The sequence below is a fragment of the Epinephelus moara genome, chromosome 18 (genome assembly GCF_006386435.1).
Source record: "Epinephelus moara isolate mb chromosome 18, YSFRI_EMoa_1.0, whole genome shotgun sequence".
NCBI lineage: Eukaryota > Metazoa > Chordata > Actinopteri > Perciformes > Serranidae > Epinephelus > Epinephelus moara.
The window spans coordinates 65899-88080 of record NC_065523.1 but is presented as its reverse complement, the minus strand read 5'-3'; the positions used below and the strand labels follow the sequence as shown (position 1 = coordinate 88080).

Here is a 22182-nt window from a genome sequence, read left to right as displayed (position 1 = left end):
GGTTTCTACCGTTTTTTTCCCCCGTTAAAGGGTTTTTTTGGGGGGAGTTTTTCCTTATCCGCTGCGAGGGTCATAAGGACAGAGGGATGTCGTATGCTGTAAAGCCCTGTGAGGCAAATTGTGATTTGTGATATTGGGCTTTATAAATAAAATTGATTGATTGATTGATTGATACTTTGTTTTACCTTAGCTGTCACACAGGTGTTTTTACTCACAGTGCTTTAATTTACAGCAACACAGAATGCAGCCATCGTCAACCGCCTTGGGCACCAAATGTGCTAGGAGTCACTGGGGACATCTTATTAGTCACCAAAACTCACTGTGTGTATTGTGTCTAACAAACATGAAAAATGCCTTTCCTTCTTCATTAAATGTATGCTGATCTGATTTTTCCTAAATTTGTTTAGCCTGTGTTGTTTGCAACCATGTTCAGTAGCAAGCAGTCTTCTTCTGTACTGGCTTAGCTGTTGCATTGCTCAATTTGAATCACTTTTTGCAGTTGCACATAAATTATAATGGAGATCACCAACAGACACAGACAGTGGTTCTTTATTATTGAGCTCTGTAGAGTAGGTAAAGCGACAGATTCTACTGGACCTTGGCATCTGCCAGTGCAGCTCTGCTTACTTTCTTATGAAATGCATGTCTTCAAATGAAACAGGTAAAGGCCAATCTTGAGTCAAACATTGTTATTGTGTGTGTTAAACAACCCTGGGATCAAACGTTTAAGGACCTCTCATTGTCATCAGAACATTTAGTTTATGGTTGCGATCCCAAATCTCAATTACATATTAAAGTGCAACACACACCGCCGCCGTACGCCGCGCGTCAAAATGCCCGCCTCCATTATATTCTATGAACCAACCCACACTGGCGCCGGCCGACGCGCCGCGCCGCTCAGCTTCATCCCACTGCTCTATTTCCAGCGCGGCCTGCGCTCATGGCGGCGCTGCGAGAAAAGCCTTTTATGTACATCTCGTCTCGTAGGATCAACTCCGGTTGTTTCAAATTTTTAATAAGACGACTTTGATAAGAAACTCACCCGTGAAATTCAAGTTGTTGTTGTTGCCTCAAAGTTTTTCCTCTTCTTCTTCTGTTACTAGCAGTTGGCAACCGTTGGCCCTCTTCTTCTTCTGTTACTAGCAGTTGGCAACCGTTGGCAACTAGTGTAGGTACAGCCACCTAGCTGGCTGGGGTGGGAAATACATGTTGACGGTGCCGCTGTGCGCCGCTTCCAGTGTGTGTTGGGGGGCGGCCCTTGACGGCCACAGCGCCGCTCCGGCAGCGGTGTGTGTTGCACTTAACTCCTATACAATGTGAATGTGTCCACATTCCAAGACACAGGCACTGAAAGAATTCGTCTGAGTTCTGTTGTCTTTGGTGGTACAGCAGTCAACTACGCTAACAAGGATCACAACTCAACATTATTCTGCTTACTTAGCATTTCCTGTTCCTGAAAAAAACAGTCCATCCCACAAAATCAGGGTTGAGTCACAGTGACTGAGGTATTTTGTTCTGCTTTCACATTTTGAGCATTTAACTATGTATACACATTTCAAATGGCATTCCAAGGAATTCATTTGGGTATCATATTAATCTTCAAAGTCAATCCAATTAAGGCACTGTAAGTCAAACAAGTCTTTTTCCGCTGAGGAGAAATGTAGATTATCTGTACATTCTTCGTACGTGAAGTCTGGCCCACAAGAAAAATCAGTTAAAAAATGAGACAAAATGCTACGTAAGAGAAAACTGGTGAATGTTACAAAACTCTCTTAAATCACTTGTATATACCACTTAGGAGCAAATTTGTTTGTATGCAAGAGGCCCACTGTCCTGCTGAATCCATACATCCAAAAAGGTATAGATAAAAATCCCCTGCGGCATACTTAAAGCTCATTGTTTTATTTCAAATCTTTCAAACGTGTTGCAGTCAAAACTCATGTCACTGTCCACATTATTGTGGACTATATCTTCAATTCTCAGTCATTTACTTATTGCATTTAACAGCTTACAGGTCTCAAGCCAAGAATCTATTGTTGCACTGAGTACCTCAGCACAGTTGGTTGTTGTGTAAACCAGAGACTCAATCAATCATTCAATTTTATTTATAAAGCCCAATATCGCAAATCACAGTTTGCCTCAAAGGGCTTTACAGCATACGACATCCCTCTGTCCTTAGGACCCTCGCTTGATTTATGGATACTGAAACTGGTGGACGAAATGCTTGCACTTACACAGACCCAAAACTCATGGCCAGTAAGTCGGATCTGACCAGGAGCCAATGGTTTGGACCTGAAAGTAAGTCTAGGTTAGGTAGGGCTCTGAAGTATTGTAGGTATTAAAACAACACTGTCTACTAGCTGATAATACTTTGAGGGCGACTCAGGCCAGTATGTAGGTGATGACACGCAGGTCATTGATCTCTATTCTGTTAAAACTGATGTGTGCAGTGTGTTCCAACAGAGCAGGAGTAAAGCGTTTGATATGTTGTTCTAAAATGGATTTCAATATGATCACATAAATTAGCTCTCCATAAGCTTTAGGGCCTCATAAGGTCAATACCTTGAGTACCAGCTGAACCAAAACCTTTCAAGTACCAACATTTGACAATGAATACATGGTTAGATTTTTAGTATAATATATTTGCAGAAATTAAATATACACCGATCAGCCAAAACATTAAAACCACTGACAGGTGAAGTGAATAACTTTGATTATTTTGTTCCAATGCATTGTTCTGCTGGGAAACCTTTGGTTCTGGCATTCATGTGGATACCACCTGACACGTTCCACCCACTCAAACACTGTTGCAGACCAAGTACCCCCCCTCAAGATGGCGCCGTGCTAGGTGGCAGCCTGTTGCAGCAGCTCCTGCCATATGATTTAACTTTTGTCTTTTTTCATCAACTTTTTGTCTTGTTCGTGTGTTTCCTGTCATATACAAGGAGCAGTAACTACTTTTGCTACTCTACTGCGAAAGCATTGTTTACATGCGAGAACAGCTGATCACGCTGTGTAAACCTGTGCTGTTGCCGGGGGCGAGGCCTGATATCCTGGGGGAGTTGCTGCCACCGGGGTTGCAGAGCTTGAGCCAAACTAAGAGAGAAAAGGAGGAAATATAGACCTGCCGTCCCAGCGATCATCTTGGGGAATGTGAGGTCTTTGGGAGATAAGATGGACGAACTTGCCACACTGATTAAGACCCAGAGGACATACCGTAAGTGCAGCATTTTGTGTTTTACGGAGAAGTGGCTGCACTCACATATCCCGGACCACAGCGTGGCGGTACTCGGCTTCAGGACTGTACGGGCGGACAGAGATGTTTCACGGAGCGGTAAGAAGAAGGGAGGGGGGATTGCACTATATGTGAGTGGGAGGTGGTGTAACCCAGGACATTTTCACATGAAAGAATGTTTCTGTAGCATTGAACTGCTAACTATGGGAATGTGTCCATACTATCTGCCGAGGGAGTTCATGTCCACCATTGTTACTGCCGTTTACATTCCTCCTTCAACTGATACAGCAGCAGCGAGTGATGTCATTCACTCGACAGTCTCAAGGCTCCAAACTCAGCACCCAAATGCTTTTGTGGTTATTACTGGGGATTTCAATCATGCCACCCTGGACAAAACACTTCCAACATTTTATCAGTATACTGACTGCCCCACTAGAGACAATAGCACACTGGACCTCCTGTATCCTGTATGCAAATGCTAAGGACGCGTACAGTGCCACAGCCCTCTCTGTGAGCCACATGGGGAGGACATCAACAGCATGACTGACTGCACAGAGTACATCAAATTCTGTGAAAACACCACCCTGCCCTGCCAACCCAGACTGTGCGCTGCTTTCCCAACAACAAGCCATGGATCACCAGCCACCTGAACAATAAGAACAAAGTCTTCAGGTCTTGGGACAGGGAAGAACTGAGGAGGGCACAGCGTGATCTGAGAGGGAAGCTGAGAGAGAGCAAGGACTCCTACAGGAGGAAGCTGGAGGCCAAGCTCCAACAGAACAACGTGAGGGATTTATCAACCCCCCCTGGTGAGCTCTCTGGACACAGACACACCACCTCTGCAGCACCCTTCCCCCTCCCACACAACGGAGGAAACATCATGCACCCTCCTCCACATGACTGTGACTACAGGCCAGGTTAGGAGACAGCTGGAGAGACTTAAGTAAGGCTGCAGGCCCTGATGGCATCAGCCCAAGGGTTCTGAGGACCTGTGCAAGCCAGCTGTCTCCTGTTCTGCAACAGCTCCTCAACCTGAGCCTGAGCTTCCAGCCACTGCTACTGACGGAGAAACTGCATGCGATGAGGGTCGACACATCCACAATTTCCTGGATTACCGACTACCTGACACACAGACCACAGTTTGTCTGACTGGGCAGTGTCCTGTCTGACATAGTGGTTAGTAGCACAGGAGCTCCACAGGGGACTGTTCTGTCTCCTTTTCTTTTCACTTTGTACACCACATACTTTCAGTGGGGTCATGCCACCTGCAGAAGCTCTCTGATGAAACTGCAGTGGTTGGGTGTACAAGTGATGGATGTGAGGAGGAGTACAGAGCACTGGTGGATGATTTTGTGGAGTGGGCTGGAAGAAATCACCTGTTGCTGAACATGGCCAAGACCAGGGAGATGGTGACTGACTTCAGGAGGAAGAGGACGGCTTATCAACCCCTGTGCATAAGGGGAGAGGACATCATCAGAGTCGAGGACTACAAGTACCTCGACATCCACTTAGACAACAGACTGAACTGAAAGGCCAACACCGATGCTATGTACAAGAAGGGGATAAGCAGACTATTTCCTGAGGAAGCTGAGATCTTTCAATGTGTGCAGCAAGATGTTGGACATCTTCTACCAGTCTGTTGTAGCCAGTGCACTTTACTTTTCTGTAGTCTGTTGGGGGAGCAGTATCAGAGCCGGTGAGACCAACAGACTTGAGAAACTCATTAAGAAGGCTGGCTCTGTGATTGGCCACAAACTGGATTCATTTGAAGCAGTGGTGGAAAGGAGGACATTGAACAAACTGTTATCCATCATGGATAATCCTGACCACCCTCTTCACCACATACTGGACAGACAGCGGAGCTCTTTCTCCAACAGACTGTAACAGCTTCGCTGTCACAAGGACAGATACAGGAAATCATTACTCCCCCAAGCCATAGCGCTATTTAACACCTTACCTCTGTCTGACAGAGAGCACTCACAGCTCTCTACAGCCTCTCCTCTATAGCTTAATAGTTACGTTACAACCATTTGTTTGAACTGCTGGTCATAACCAATTGCACACTTGTAGCTATTTTGCACATTTTTTTTAACAACCTCTACCTCACTTCTGACTGTGTGTATATAGTTTGATCTTTTTACTCCTGCAATTTGATATTTATTCATTTTATCTTATTCCTGTATATTTCAAATTTTAGTAAAACTCATTTTTGTATATATTCTATATTTCTATATTCTAATGTCCACATACTGTTTGATTACTTGCTGCTGTAACACACGAATTTCCCAATTTGGGATCAGTAATAATAATCAGTAATATCTATCTATCTATCTATCTATCTACCTACCTACCTACCTACCTACCTACCTATCATGGCAACAGTACTCCCCAGTGGCAGGGGCCCCCCAGCAGGATAATGCCACACTGCAAACATTGCTCAGGAATGGCCCAAGGAATGTGACAAAGTCCTCGAAGTGTCAACCTGGCCTCCAAATTCCCCAGGTCCCAATCTGAATGAGCATCTGTGGCACGTGCCATTGTCCCACCTCACAACCCACTGGACTAAATGGATCTGCCGCCAACGCACTGGTGCCAGTCACCGCAGGACACTCCCAGTGATCGTGTGTCCATGCCTCAACAGGTCAGAGTCAAGTCCGATCCAAGTAGGTCCCAACTTGGATTAGGGGTATATCCAAGTAGGCCCCAACTTGGATTAGGGGTATATCTGGGATACAGGTACATCACAAGAATCCTCGAGCAGATTGGGACCTGGGAAAATTAGAAGCCAGGTTGACACCTTGAGCTTTTTGTCACGCCCCACAGGCCACCTCTAAAACAGTTTTTGTAGTGTGGCATGTTGCTTTATTCTGCTGGGGGGGGGGGGTCACTGCCATTGGGGGGCACGAGGGTGGGTACTTGGCCTGCAACAGTGTTTGAGTGGGTGGAACGTGTCAGGTGGTATCCACATGAATGCCAGAGCCAAAGGTTTCCCAGCAGAACAATACATTGGAACAAAAAAATCAAAGTTATTCAATTCACCTGTCAGTGGTTTTAATGTTTTCGCTGATTGGTGTAAATTACTAATAAGGATTTTTTTTTTAAGTGTCTAGCCTACTGAAAAGAATAATTATTTTTTTGTTACCTTAGGATGAGCCATTTACAGTGCTGTGGAAAAGTATTTGCCCCCTTCGTGATTTCTTATATTTTTGCATATTTGTCACACTTAAATGTTTCAGATCATCAAACAAATTTTAATATTAGACAAAGATAACCCGAGTAAATACAAAATGCAGTTTTTAAATGATTATTGCATTCATTAAGGGAAAAAAGCTATCCAAACCTACCTGGCCCTATGTGAAAAAGTAATTGCCCCCAAAACCTAATAACTGGTTGTGCCACCCTTGGCAGTAACAACTGCAATCAAGCATTGGCGATAACTGGCAATGAGTCTTTTACATCGCTGTGGAGGAATTCTGGCCCACTCCTCTTTACAGAATTGTTTTAATTCAGCAACATTGGAGGGTTTTGGGCATGAACGGCCTGTTTAAGGTGATGCAACAGCATCTCATTCAGGGTTGAGTCCGGACTTTGACTAGGCCACTCCAAAACCTTCATTTTGTTTTTTTTTAAGCCATTCAGAGGTGGACTTACGGGTGTGTTTCGGATCATTGTTCTGCTGCATAACCCGAGTGCGCTTGAGCTTGAGGTTACAAACTGAAGGCCGGACATTCTCCTTCAGCATGAATTCAGAGCAGAATTCATGGTACCATCAATCAGGGCAAGTTGTCCAGGTCCTGAAGCAGCAAAGCAGCCCCAGACCAATTACTTTATCACATAGGGGCAGGTAGGTTTGGATAGCTTTTTTTCCCTTAATAAATGAAATCGCCATTTAAAAACTGCATTCTGTATTTACTCCGGTTATCTTTGTCTAATATTATAATCGGTTTGATGAACTGAAACATTTAAGTGTGACAAATATGCAAAAATATAAGAAAAATCAGGAGTTCTACATCAACTCCACTGGTTTCCCATCAAACACCTTATTAACTATAAAATCCTCCTCTATACATATAAGGCCATCCATAACCTCGCTCCCTCATACCTCTCTGCCCTCCTACACATCAACATCCCCACCCGGTCTCTCAGGTCTGCCTCCTCCATCAGCCTGACTGTCCCCCCAGCCCGTCTGTCCACCATGGGGTCCAGAGTCTTCAGCCGCTCTGCCCATCGTCTCTGGAACTCCCTCCCCCCTGACATCAGGAACATTGACTCCATTTTAGTTTTCAAGTCCCACCTCAAAACCTATCTGTTTAGGCAGGCGTATGAGTGTTAATGTTTCCTCTGTTAATGTTCTGCTGCAAACTCTGCACTGTTTTTCTGTTGTATTTTAGATGTGTTTTAATTGTATTACCTGTATTTTTTGATTGTTGTACAGCGACCTTGAGTGCCATGAGAGGCGCCTTATAAATAAAATGTATTATTATAAATTAGGTTTTAAGAGAAACATGATGTGCGTTGTTTTTGGAAATATGTTCTTTGATAAACACTCTCTAGAAGTGCACATTTTAACTTTTTTCCCATGGTCTAGTGTTAAACAAGTGTTATCGCCCGGCGAACCACTGAAGTTTCTCTTACAGTTTACATCCATGTCTGTGAATACATGGATGCTTCACACGCACAGAAGATCTATACAAACGGCAGTTTCAAGGTGGATACCCAAGTTGAGTGTCACCAATTAAGTATCTGACCAAATGTCTCCCCTTCTGTTCCTGAGATACGATGTTCAGTAATGGCTACAAAAGTGTTTTTGCATAACATTATGATGTCACAGTGAAGCTGACCTTTTGGATATATAATGTCATCACATCATAATTTTGATGTCTTGACACTTTTGTGAAATTCTGTCATACTTAAAATATGGATTCCTGAATTATGGTCAAACACATGTTTTGTGAGGTCACAGTGACCTTGACCTTTGACCACCAAATTCTAATCAGTCAAAGTGGACATTTGTGTCAAATTTGAGGGATTTCCCTCCAGGTGCTCTTAAGATATCACATTCACAAGAATGCAACAAACCATGTCACAGTGACCCTGACCGTTGGCCACCAAATTAAAATCAGTTCATCCTTGAGCCTGGGGGAACGTTTGTGCCCGTTTGTCCCCCTCCCCCCCAAAGGCATTCTTGAGATAATGTATTCATGAGAATTAGATGGACTTATGCCCATACCTCCAGAAAACCTGAAAACATAATGCGGCCACGGCAATTGCTGGCGTGGAAGCATAAAAAGCAAATGAAAATCGGAATAAATTGTAATATCAAATTGCAATACATACAGAATCTCAACACTTAAGAATCACAATATAGAATTGGCACCCTAAGTATGGTGATAGTATCGAATCAGGAGATAAGCATATTGTCCCAGCCCTAATTATTCATCAGGGCCAAGATTTAGTTCAGAATAGATATAATACAAACACAACACTTTTTGAAGGCAACTGACTCCTGTCATTTTTTTTCTATTTTAGTTAGTTTTGCTTAAATACAATATCGATTCAGTTAGCTTTAAGTTTATTTTCAAAAGTTTTTATTCTTTTTATTTCAGTTAACTAATGTTTTTCATACCTAGTTTTAGTTTTCAGTTCAGTTTTAGTTGACTATAATAACCTTTGAGTTAACATGGAAAATTCTTTTCTTGGTAAAGCCCGTACAAAACTCCACCAATCAGCGCTAAACACACAAATCACAACCAGTAGCAGACTTACAATCTGTTTCTCTGTGTACTTATTGGAGCTCAGCAGGTTGACTGCCTCCATGTGTCCAAAGTCAATGTCATGGCCGAGCAGGAAGATGAAGAGCAGCTTACAGACGTATTTCTTCTTGCTGTAGCCATCAAGAGCCTTGTCCCCTTTAAACTTGGAGCGAATGTTGGCCAGCTCTTTATTAATCCGCTTGATCTCAGCTTCCTTGCTCTTACCTGACAGGGGCAGAGGTAGAACAATGTCAACATTTGAATCATGACCATGATCAACCAGGCTATAAAAAGACTGTTTTATTCATTTTTAAAAAAAATATTATTATTGTAGTACACTTTGAGTTCAAGAATCAACACAGAATCTATCTGGAAAACAAGTGTCCAGGGTAGGGCTCCACGGTATACCGGTTCGTACCGAAAACCGGTCTTTATTTTCGATATGATATGAATTTTTCATATACTGCAATACCAGTGAATAGCCCAAACAAAGTCCAGAATGTGCGCGGCAGTAAAGTGTTTCAGCTGGGACCCATTTCCACGCTGCAAACCACAGGCGTGCTAGAGCCATAGAGAAAAGTTTAGAGGCTAGAATGCCTGCCGGAGAGAGTTCTGAAAGTGAATGCCCCCAGCTGCTGGATTTAAAAAGAAAAAAAAAAAAAGTTTCCATCTTAGCTGTTTAGAAACTACCATTAAATATATTTGACACTACGGACGCTTCATATCCAGGCCTATAGAACAGGTCTATACCTTGTCCTTTTATTAAACAAACTAAACAGCCTTATGTTATTTATGTTATTTACATGACAGCATGTCACTTCTGTCTCTACATGGTCGCGCCTTTACAATTCTCCTCTGCTCTCTGTATCGCGCACGGAGGAGTTCTGCCCCGATGCGCACACAGACAAGTGAGCCTGTGTTGCGTTCAGGCGTTGTCACGTAAATAACAACCTCCATATTATATAGCCTACCCCCTGCATTACATATGTTATGTGATTTTACTGTACATGGGTTGGTTGTTAATATATTCGGAAAATTAAACGGTCCTGAAACTGCGGTCCTGCAACTGCAGCCTCCGGTACTGCAGCTTCACCATACTCCCACGTGTGCCTACCAGGTACCTTAAGGACGTTATATAACACCCCTCGTAGGGAGGCACTCATGTGATTGGCTGTAAAGGAGTGAGACATCTGATTGGCTGCAGACAAGCCCCTCTTAGAAAAAATGCATTTGTAAATCCGAGTCACGTCAGGGGAGTCTCAAAACTCGCACACACAAATGTAGGGAAGTTTACAAATTAAAAGCACTTTGTAAATGCAAGTTCGACAGTTCATATATTAATGTAACAACCTCCAAATATGTATTTGATGAAAATTGCAAATACCTTTATATGCGTACATTTGTGAATTTCAATTGTACATATTTAAAACAAGAAATATTTGTGTGTGCATCACAAATATGTTTATAAATTTTATTTTTATATGTGGATTTTCTTTTACTTATGGAATGAAACATATTTTTGTGTGCATTGAAAATGTGTTTGTGTTTTGAGTCATATATATAAATCCCCAAATACATTTGTGAATCCCTTTTTGTGCATTTAGTGTGCATTTATTCATTTTGAGACTGTTCTAGCTCCATAACAACCTCTTTGATCATCTTCAGTGGGACAACATCTAGTGTCCAACTGATTTCATTACATCTTCACAGTGCCACCAGAATGTAGTGCCTCTTCACAGCTTTACTTTCATTTAAAGCTGCAAGCAGCCATGAACAGACCCTTACACCTTCCCACACATCAGGGGTACCAGTGGGACGGCAGTTCAAGTGGCCATGCATTTACAAGACTGTTGGACACAGTGCGCAAGAGTAAGAATTTATTGCCTGTATGGAATGCGTGGTGTTGGAAGTGACGTTATGCAAACTTTGCACCACCTCCTCATCCACCATGTTGCGCTAGAGAGTACACACTAAACATGTATTATGTTGCTGTATGCCAAGTATGGGCCACACAACATCAAGTTTGCGTAGACTAAATGGTGTTTGTCACACAACGCCTAGGCTACTTCCTGTTGCCAGTAGGTGGCACAGTTACTTTGACTCAATACTGACATGTAGATGTCCTCAAGCCAGGACTCTTATCAAGCATGAGAAATTTGGGACAGATTGGACGATGTACACTCAAGTCACAACTTACTGTCCTAGGATTGTATCAGGGCAGGACGCAGGCCATGGCTCTCGTGCCCTCCTCATTTGGCCCTGTGCCCTTGAAAAAAATATCTGCCCTAAGGCCACAGTGGCCTTGATGCCCCGCCCGCACTGCCCCAATTGATTTTGCGGTTTTCTCCTCTGCCTCTTTCCTGTCAACACCGCTTTGACACCTGCGTCTATTGAGAGAAAAAAATGCGATGACATTCTGGACTCTTATTGAGAAACATCAAATGAGACGATGCGTATATCACCAGTGGTGGGTTTGATTCGAGCCTGGCATGAAGCGCTCGGACAGGCTGTAACGACACCAATCTATCACCGGCCAACCAGGAGACTTCATCAAACGCCCGTGCAGGGATCGGTACCAAGAGTAGGGTCGTCACGATACTAAAGTTTCAAACTCGATATTGATACCCAGGAAAATATTCAATACTCAATACCATTTTCGATACAGCAGCAAAAAATTAAGAGGCATGTCATTTTTTAAATAAAGATCAGAACAGTAACATCAATGATAACAACAAAAAATCCCCCCAAAATAAATAACAACCAGAAACAAGATCTGTCCATACAAATATATTTATCTACAGCCCTGTTTATTTTCTGTGCTTCTGGTGAATTGGCACCATATTTCCGTTGCTGATCAAATGTGTTGGTAGTTTAGGAAACCAAACGTTTTTTCAGCTTCAATCTGTGACTTTACGGTTAACAAAACTTTTCAGACACACATAATTGCATTGTCCTGTTAAACTAACATTGTCTATTAATGTTACAGACAGGCATGACTGATAAAGTTTTCTGCTTAGCTCCCACATTAACGTTAGAAGTTATATTTTAGTTTGATGCTGGCGACACCAGCTGCTCAGCTGCTAGTGAGGGGAGGGGCTGTACCTGCCGTCTGCAGCGTGCTGTGTTCACTTCACTAATTATTTCCAAAGAGCGCTTTTTCCTTTATCATTTTTGACCAAAACTGGCTGCTCTGATGCTCCTGCAGCTGCGCTGGCCATATTACAGCAACAGAAATGTGTGCATGCATGCACAGCGACGACAACAAGCCGGGTTGCAGCGAGGGCTCTGTGCCAAAAACACTATACGAAAACCCCCCCCCCCCCCTCCATCATTAAATGCCCGAACATACTCAGACGGAACGGACGCGGAACGGACTCAAAGTCTAGTGCAACATCTGCCTCCAAGAGGCTTTTTTGATACATACACCTACCAAGTTTCATAAATCTGTGTTAAACTAGTACCTAATACCTCATCGTAGTGCGTGATGGCATATACAGCAGTCCTCGCAGAAGCTGATGTATGATGTCACAGCCTCTGTGTACTCATCCACTTCTTAGATGACCTCACAACAGGTTTACAGAGCTTTAACTTCTGCCTGTATGAGGGAATCAGGTGGACGGTGTTGTGGTCAGAGTGGCCCAGTGCAGCGCGGGGGACGGCGTGATAGGCGTTGTTAACAGTTGTGTAACAGTGATCCAGGATATTCTTCTCTCTGGTCGGACATTTGATAAACTGTTTGTATTTGGGGAGTTCATGGGTGAGGTTACCTTTGTTAAAGTCGCCAAGGACAATAACTAAGGGGCCTGCATAAGTCCGCTCCACACACTGTAGCTATCTGGTCGGCGAGCATGCGCTGTAGCCTACCTCCTGCACGTTGGCCTGCGGTGGGATGTAAACACCGACCAGAATGAATGAAGCAAACTCACGGGGGGAGTAAAAAGGTTTGAAGTTGATGAAAAAAAGATTCCAGATCAGAAGAGCAGTGCTGCTGGATCACTGTCACGTCATTACACCAGCCACTGTTAGTGTAAAAACAGATACCTCCACCTTTAGTTTTGCCGGAGAGTTCCGTGTTACGATCCGCTGAAGAGTTGGAAGCCTGCCAGCTGCAGCGCAGAGTCCGGTATCGATCCACACAGCCACGTCTCCGTGAAGCACAAAACTGCAGATGTAGAAAGGTATCCGTTTTTCACCATCAGTAGCTGAAGTTCATCCAGTTTACTGGCCAGCGAACGCACATTGGAGAGAAATATACCTGCATGGCAGCGGTTTGCGGTGTCCGCGTTGGCGGAGACGCACAAGCGCACCGGCACGTTTCCCCCTTTCTCTGGTGTTTCACTGCACGAGCAAAGGTGAGGGCACCTTTGGCCAAAAAGCCCAATAAATCCACTGAAGGCTCGAGAAAAGTGGGATAAAAATCTGCTGGAGTTGTTCCCCTGACAAAAAAAGCCTTACAGCGTCACTGGCCCAAGCGGGCCTGTGACCTGTCAGTCAACTTGCCCGACATACTTTTTGATTGGCCCCGGGCCACCGGGCCATTGCTTATGTCGAACCCTGGACATCCTTGATTATGTACAGCATACCATACCATGACTTAGTCATACCAAAAATTTGAAAAAAAACAACAACATTCGGCCACAGGGGAGCCACAGCGATCGGTTGCATTTTAGCCATTTTTAAGCATTTTTCTGTTGTTATAGCGCCACCCAGTTGCCAATTAGAGTTAAATTTCTCCAGTCACCTTGAGGCGACCTGTTCTACATACCAAGTTTATTAAAAATCAATATGGCGGTTAAGCCTAGATAAGAAATTAGCTCTCTAGCACCCCCATTTTGTTTGATTGGGTCAATAATGGAGGGGTCCCCTCAGATTATGTGTGGTCATATGCCTACAAAGTTGCGTGGTGATCGGTGAAACCCTTGAGATGTTATACACCTTTATGTGATGAGCCACGCCCTCCGCAATATTCATTGCCTTATAGAGTGTGCCAGGGCTGACGCCAAAACCCGGAAATTTAGCATCGCGCTGGTTCCCGGAAGAGAAAGTGAATGTGATTTTTGCATTGCGTTTTGGATTATGTCAGAAAATAAGCTCCGTGGCTAACACAAGTTTATGATACTTACAGGTTTTGTTCAGCGAGATAATCTTCACATATGAACACCTTTCATACCGCATTTGAAGCTTAAATGCGATCGCTAGAAGTAAAAAGCTAACGTTAGGCTTTAACAGACTACATGACTACTCCACGGTCGCATGACTCTTGATGTCACCGCCACTAAGCATTCAACTGATTTCGGCCGCTTTATTTTAAAAACATTGTATAATGGGCAAATCGGACTGTTCAAGCTAAATAAGAAGCTGTAATGGCGGAGTGCCAGCACTTTCGCCTGTTCGGGGGTGATGACGTTTAATGTCCCCGACGGTGTTTGTAGTCGTATTGAGCAACTTGTTAGCAACCGCCTTTTTTACAACACGTTAAAGCTTCAAAATTCAGTAGGGTATTTACTGACGTGTTTTATGTTGTAGAACAAAACCTGAAACTCGCTTAAGCTTTCGTTAACCACAGACCTTATTTGAGGCATTTTACCAAAATCCCATTCAAAAAACGTATTGACTTTTAGAAGAGAGAACCGGAAGTGCTAAAAGCGCTAACGGAGTTCCGGGTTTACTGGCACACTCTATAGAAGCTCAGTTTTAGTAAGTTTTCCAACTTTTGCCAAGAGGGAACTTTAGATATTGGTCCCTAGATTATGTTCACGTTTCAAGTTTCATGCAGATCGGTAAAACTTCCTAGGAAGAGATCGATTTTAAGCGTTTTTCAAAAAATTCAAAATGGTGGAAATTCTATATAACTGAAAGTTATGGATTCTTGACACAAATTTGTTCCTCATGAGGAGAGGCATCTCTGTGCAAAGTTTCATGTCTCTATGACATACGGGGCATGAGAAATGCCTATTGAGCCAATTTGCAACACCCGAGCATGAGACCCATATCAGATATCTATTTTCACCACTTCCAATGCGTGTTAAGTTTTGTGAGTTTTTGAGCATGTAAAGACCTTCTGAAATGTGTTTGAGTGTGGAATATAAAAATGACAGATAATTTTAGCTATTTCAGTGGTGCCTTGCACTGCCTTCCATGCTCAGGCCCTGTGTACCAAAAAGAAAAATGAGTTTGCTGCCCCAGTGTTAGTGACTTAAGTCCCGTTTCCACCGAGCGGTACGGTACGGTACAGTTTAGTTCGGTGCGCTTTTTTTCCGTTTCCACTGCGAAAAGTTGTGGATAGTACCAATGGAACCGTTCCTAACTGTTACCATTTTTGGTCCCCCCTTCTGTTGGGGTACCTAGCGCACAGATCCGGTACTAAAAGGTGGAGCTGTGAACACTTCAGTCCGTTGATTGGTCAACAGCGGACCGTCACTCTGCTCAGGTCTAAGTTGTGGCTGGTTTCGAGGCAGAAGCCACTGTTCATGTTGTGGGGAGTTTAATTAGTAAACTGTAAATATGCAATTAAAGGATGTTTTGCTGCCTCTTGCAGCAGCTGACGTCGGAGAAAAAATTACTTCATTCACTGGGCCAACTGCCGGGATTTTTAAGGTGGAGCACTGACTCGTAATGTTACTCAAAGCACAAGCTGACACCTTAAATATTCCATGTGATAACTTTGACCATTACTTTAGTTTTTAAATGACATACACTTTTAGTAATGAGTGGATCTTCAAGCGTTAATATGTATTAATTTCTGCCAGGTTATGTGAACAGCATATATTCTAATCCTCACTCGGAGAAAAGAAATGGGTCGCATAGAGTCGAGCCAACGCAACACTAAACCCCTGAGCTTGACTGAGAAGGACTAAATGCACAAACCCGCCATTTTTAAATATCCCACTGAGAGAGACTCTTACTGCAGCCTGTTTTGTTTTGAGCTATTTTGTTATGAAAATGTTGCTGTGCAGTCTTGTTCTGTGGACAATAAACGGGGTGCAGACTTCCCTCTGTGTCACCGATAATGAGGAAATACAGGAGTGCTGGACGGAGCAGTGAGTGACAACAACCCCACCCACATTTAAAGGTACGGTTTGAAGTGGAAACGCTAGGGTCTAGGTACCATGTCTGAAGGGTACTTTCGGTTCCAAAGGTACCATACCGAAAATGTTTGGTGAAAACGGGGCTTCAGTCACTCCATCTTAAAGCTACTTGAAAGCAGCAGGGATAAGGAGACAGGTGAAGGCTTGTTTTGTCCTCAACCCAGCAACGGGCAAATGGGATGATGTGTTTGAATATGCTTTAGCATGTTGGATGTGTTTACATTATCATATCCTGCAATGGTGGAGCAACGGCAACACACCATCCTTGTCTTCTATACATCTCTCTCTCTGTTGCTGTTGTAGCTGAGCCGGAACCCACAGGCAGGTCTTCCAGCGCCACCATTTCCTTTGCACCCACCATAGTGTCACTGACTCATACTCCACTTCTTGTGGTAACCTTAGCACCTGCTGCTAAAGGCATATGGATGAAGGTTTGCGAGCAGAACTTGCGCCTGCTCCACAATACATGCATCAATCTATATACATCCCTTCCAGCTGTGGCACCAGGACAGCATCCAATCCATGTGGCCCGATTTCACGGAGGGGTCAGGAGAAGTAACATTGTCCGAATCTTATCTTCTTTTTCCTCCTTCTTTTTCTTTGGGGTTTTACAACAGTTGACATCTTTTATGTTGCATTACTGCCTCCTTCTGGCTCTACTCCTCCACTATTATCCTATTTTATTTCTGGTGTGTGTGTGTGTGTGAGTGGAAGAGATAACAAAAGTTAGCCACACAAAAAGTGCAATTACAGAACGGTGGCTGGTAAAAAAAATATGTGTGGCAGAAAAAAAAGGTAGAATTTATAATCCACTTCGAAGCCACTTTGGCTGGTGGAAGAAAAAGATGATTTCTAACACTGCTTTAGATATGATAAAATGCTGTCAAACTTAGGGGTGGGCGATATAACGACTATGTACAATATAATGATACATTTTCAAGCAAGATATAAATTAAGACAAAACCATTTTCATCAATATAAGCTCAAGTTGCGTTACATGACGCATACCTGTGCGAAACACCATACAGTCTCACTGAGGGATTCTTAATTTTTTTGAAATTTAATTTTAACTTTATATACTTTATTAATCCCCCTGAGGGGAAATTCAATTTTTCACTCCGTTGTCATTAACACCCAGGTCCGAAATACACACACACATGCACAAACAGGTCCTATACATGCAAAAAGTGGAGAGATGTCAGAGTGAGGGGGCTGCCTTGGTCAGGCGCCCCAAGCGGTTGGGGGTTTTTGGTGCCTTGCTCAAGGGCACCTCGGCAGTGCCCAGGAGGTGAACTGGCACCTCTCCAGCTACCAGTCCACGCTCCGTATTTGGTCCAAACGGGGACTTGAACCGGCGACCCTCCGGTTCCCAACCCAGGTCCCTATGGACTGAGCTACTGCCTCCCTTTCTTTTTTTTTTCTTTCAGTCTCTATATGTCGAGGGGAACCTAACTGTTATTAAATGAGGTGCTACAGGCAAGGAGAACTCTACAACCACCAGATGAGTGAGCACTATATGCTAACAACAGTCCGTTATGCTTCTAACCTGCTTCAACACAGTGAGGCAGTCTGTCAGACCAGGACAGATAGCTGATGACCTTCTGCTTCACAGCAGACAGCAAGAGCTACTTCCCATGTGAAGAGACCAGCTCACTGGTGCAACAGCACTTTGCTGAGGAAAATGCACAAATACCAGGCATTCATGCTACACCTCTGCAGGTGTCTATTTTGCTTCATGGCCTGATGGATCATTCATTCACTCCAGATGTTAAATCAGATCCTTCCTAACTTTGTTTGTCAAATATTTCTCTGTGAAGAGAGCAAATAGTTCTAGGTGATTCCTACACAGATTTGGATCTCAAGACAGACAATGCCCCATACTGCTGAACACATGCACATCTGGAAAAACCCTGACAGCAAGTATAAAGACTATAGTTAAGTTCTTAAGGAATTCTGTATCTGATCTAACTAGCCTGCCAAAACCTGCAGGGACCAGATGCACAGAGTGCTGTGTGAAAAGCTGAAATTGGATGTATAGGAATGCTTGGCCCTGTGGAACAACTGCAAATACATACAAGCCCCCTGAGATGTTGTATCCCACTGTAACATGCTTCACTTTTGGGTACTGATTCTACTATATTGACTAAGTTTTAAACTCTGGAAATGCAAATTTGCCAGCAAGTGCAGTGTTTCCCCTACCATTATATTAGGGGGGCGCCCCGCCCCCCCAACGCCATGATGTGGTTGAATATTATTTCTGGGCTGCACAATTCAAGTAACATTTTAATAGGCCTAACTATCAATAACTATTTATAACAGTTAATATCAGTTTACAGCTGCAGAGCAGACCTTTCGCCTCGACTACTGCTAAATAAATTGTGTCTGACTATAAGGTTAATATTTTCAGAGGAAAAAAAATACAAGACAACTGCTTTAATCAAAGATCAGTCAGATATTGCCAAGCCTTCACATCTGTACAGATTTTATTTTAAGACTCCTCACATCCAACTGACCACCAGTATCTGTGTTGTTAAATACTTCAATAATTAAAACAGTCCAATGTTAATATACAGTAGACTACGTATGGTTTATGATATAGTTACAATGGCCAAAAATGTAAGTAACTGCGTTGCAGGATGATTTAAGGTGTGCTCCTAAAATCTTTACTTGGGGGCTACAGTGCTCCGACTAAAAAAAGGTTCACCTGGAGCCCTGGAAGTCATTTAAGGTTACCTTTCCTATAGAACAGGTCTATACCTTGTCCTTTTATGAAACAAACTAAATAGCCTTATATTATTTATCTGATTTACACAACGGCATGTCATTTCTGTCTCTACATGGCCGCATATTTACAATTCTCCTCTGCTCTCTTTATCGCACATGGCGGAGTTCCCCCCGATGCGCACGCATACACACACAGGTGAGCATACTCCCACCGGTGGACAGAGTCCTCCCCCCCCAAAGCAGCACTGTCAGGGCATTTTATAAGTCACTATTGGAGCAGGGCAGGAATTTCACGTGGCTCTCATGAAATTCCTGCCCTGCTCCAATAGTAGGCCTTGTGCCCTTGAAAAAAATTTCTGCCCTAAGGCCAGTGGCCTTGATGCCCCGCCCGCACTGCCCCAGGTGATTTTGGGGTTTTCTCCTCTGCCTCTTTCCCGTCAACACGGCTTTGACACCTGCGTCTATTGAGAAAAAAAAATGCAATGACATTCTGGATTCTTATTGGGCAACATCAAATGAGACGATGCGTACATCACCAGTGGTGGGTTTGATTCGAGCCTGGCATGAACCACTCGGACGGGCTATAACGACAGTTTGACACCAATCTATCACCGGCCAACCAGGAGACTTCATCAAACGCCCGGGCAGGGATCGGTACCGAAACCCAGTATTAAACAACCCAAGGCAAATTTAATCAAGACCGTAATGATAGCAAGCTCCGCCATTATCTGCGTTACTTTTTAAAGTTTCGGTTTCATGTATCATCATTCTGCAGCCTCTCTCCTGCTCTCTGCATGTCAGGGCTGACCTCCTCCTCACAGCGAGCGCACACACGCACAGCCACACAAACACAACAGAGTGAAGTCAGACATCAGCAGAGAGGCTGCGGTGCAGATGAAGGGAATTTAACTTCAAGATCACTGTTAACGACAACTACGCTTGTTACTGTAAGTAAGTGCAATAAAACCTCTGCCAGCCAAGCCAACACTTTATCAATACATGTGATCAGCTTGTAGAAAGCCATATTTCAACCCGCTCTGTCGTTGAAATATGATTCTCTCATTCACCGCTATTATGATTTATGATCACGGTCGACACAAGCACATCTCGCTCACGAGGCTAACAGCAAAGTGTTAAAGACAAACTAAAATGAAAGCTGTCTGTATGTAGGCTAACACTTTATCTGAAGATGTACCTGAGGCAGCCGACCTGCAGACAGTGAGTGTGCTCAGTAGAGGAGGGACAGAGAGCAGGATGAATGACTGATACTGATGTTTGTCTTCATGCTGAAATAACGTGACTTTCTTCACTCAGTATTGTGATGTCAGGAGGAATATTTATATTCCAGTGAGATATTATTAGGTTTTAAATAGTGGCTTTGTTGTTGTAAACATGACTGTTGCTGCCATGGACTGTATGAATCTACATCCTGTGTAACTGACCTATAAGGAAAGCATCAGGAGGTGAGGCTTGTGCATGTGCATGTGCATGTGTGCACGTGTATGTATATGTGTGTGTGTGTGTGTGTGTGTGTGTGTGTGTGTGTGTGTGTGTGTGTGTTGAGGAGAGGGGAGAGGGAGATGCTGGTAGAGAGATAGTGTCTTATTAGATACTGTCATTTATTATGCTTCTGTGCATTGATAGCTCTTTGTTAGTCTGTTTCTGCATTATGTTGAGGAGGGCCCAGTTGAAATAGTAATTGAATAGCCCTGCTGTAGTTTGTTTGTTTGTTAACTATCTAACAACACATCAAAAATAATTGTAGGCCAGTCTTGTTCAGTGAATCAGTTTTTCATGTTAATATTTAAGATTGTTTGCTTATAAATACATAAACCTGGTTGTTCTATATTTAAAACACATTGGGTTTATTAGTACTATTAAATAAATCACATTATTACTTATTATACTCATTACTATTACTTGAGCTTGTTTTATTTATTCATTTCACAGATAGTTATACATCCTTAAATTAAATTCATTATGGACGTGGACTTAAAATCGTTGTTTTATTTTATGACCTTGCTGCCCTGGCTTTTGACCTTTGTGCCCTCAAAAAATTGACAACACGAAAGGCCAAGCATCAGCACTTGAGACAGCACAGAGAAAAGTAGGAAGAATGCATGCCAGAGAAAGCCAAGCCGAGTAACGTTAAACACAAAGAGACAACTGAAAGCCGCCAGAGCCTCACAAAACAACAACAAAGCACAATTACAACACTAAAGGCCAAGTGGCCTTGCCCATAAAATGGTGAAATTCCAGGCCTGTATTGGAGGATACACAAGTCTAAATTAGGGTTGTCACAATACTTAAATTTCAAACTCGATATCGATACCCAGGAAAATATTCAATACTCTAATATTCAATACAATAATATTCAATACAGAGAACCAGGGGTTACGGGAGAAACCAAACGTTTTTTCAGCTTCAATCTGTAACTTTACAGTTAACATAACTTTTCAGACACACATAATTGTGTTGTCCTGTTAAACTAACATTGTTTATTAATGTTACAGACGGGCATGACTGATAAAGTTTTCTGCTTAGCTCCCACATTAACATTAGAAGTTATATTTTAGTTTGATGCTGGCAACACCAGCTGCTAGTGAGGGGAGGGGCTGTAGGCTATCTGCCGTCTGCATCGTGCTGTGTTCACTTCACTAAATAGAGCGCTTTTTCCTTCATCATTTTTGACCAAAACTGGCTGCTCTGATCCTCCTGCAGCTGCACTGGCCATATTACAGCAACAGAAATGTGTGCATGCACGCACAGCGACGACAACAAGCCAGGTTGCAGCGAGGGCTCTGTGCCTGCCAGACGCTGCCTGCACAGCGCGTGTCCGTCGGACCCGTCGCGCGCACCCGACAGGCGCTGAGGTGGCGTGCACTGTTAGTATCGATACTTTTGTAAATTAGTATTGTATCCGGATACAACGTCTGAGTATCGATACTTTTCAGAGTATCGATACTTTTGACAACCCTAGTCTAAATACATGATTTTGTGCTCATATTGTCATTCACCTAACACATTTGTCTTTGGACTGTGGGAGGAAGCTGGGGAACCTGGGGCCTGTATCACGAAGCGAGATCAACCTTTCCTGGGTTACCCAGACCTATCCTGGGTTGACTAACCCTAACAATGGCAATCAGGATAATCGGTATCACGACGCTGGATATCAACTCGGTAACTCAACCCAGGATTGCTTCATCAAGAACCGTGAACGCGCACGCAGCGGACAATCACAATCATGAGAGAAGCGCAGCGTCACTGAGCGTCCTCACAGAGCGCCATATGTGAGGAAAAAAAAGTATTTCTCGTGAGGATCAGAGATTAATTCTACTAAAATATGAGGAGGAGAAAAGCAACATTACAGAAAAGGCCAACA

The 22182-nt window shown here is 43.3% G+C and overlaps 1 protein-coding gene across 5 annotated transcripts in view; it reads right to left on the bottom strand.

Annotated features, from left to right (window-relative positions):
- The window catches only part of ap2a1 (adaptor related protein complex 2 subunit alpha 1), a 96573-nt gene that overhangs the window by 65160 nt on the left and 9231 nt on the right, over nucleotides 1–22182 (bottom strand). For all 5 annotated transcript variants that reach the window (XM_050070241.1, XM_050070237.1, XM_050070238.1 and 2 more), the window contains exon 2: nucleotides 9002–9213. In XM_050070241.1, coding sequence (XP_049926198.1) covers nucleotides 9002–9213 — 212 coding nt within the window. The remainder of the gene's footprint in view (nucleotides 1–9001; nucleotides 9214–22182) is intronic.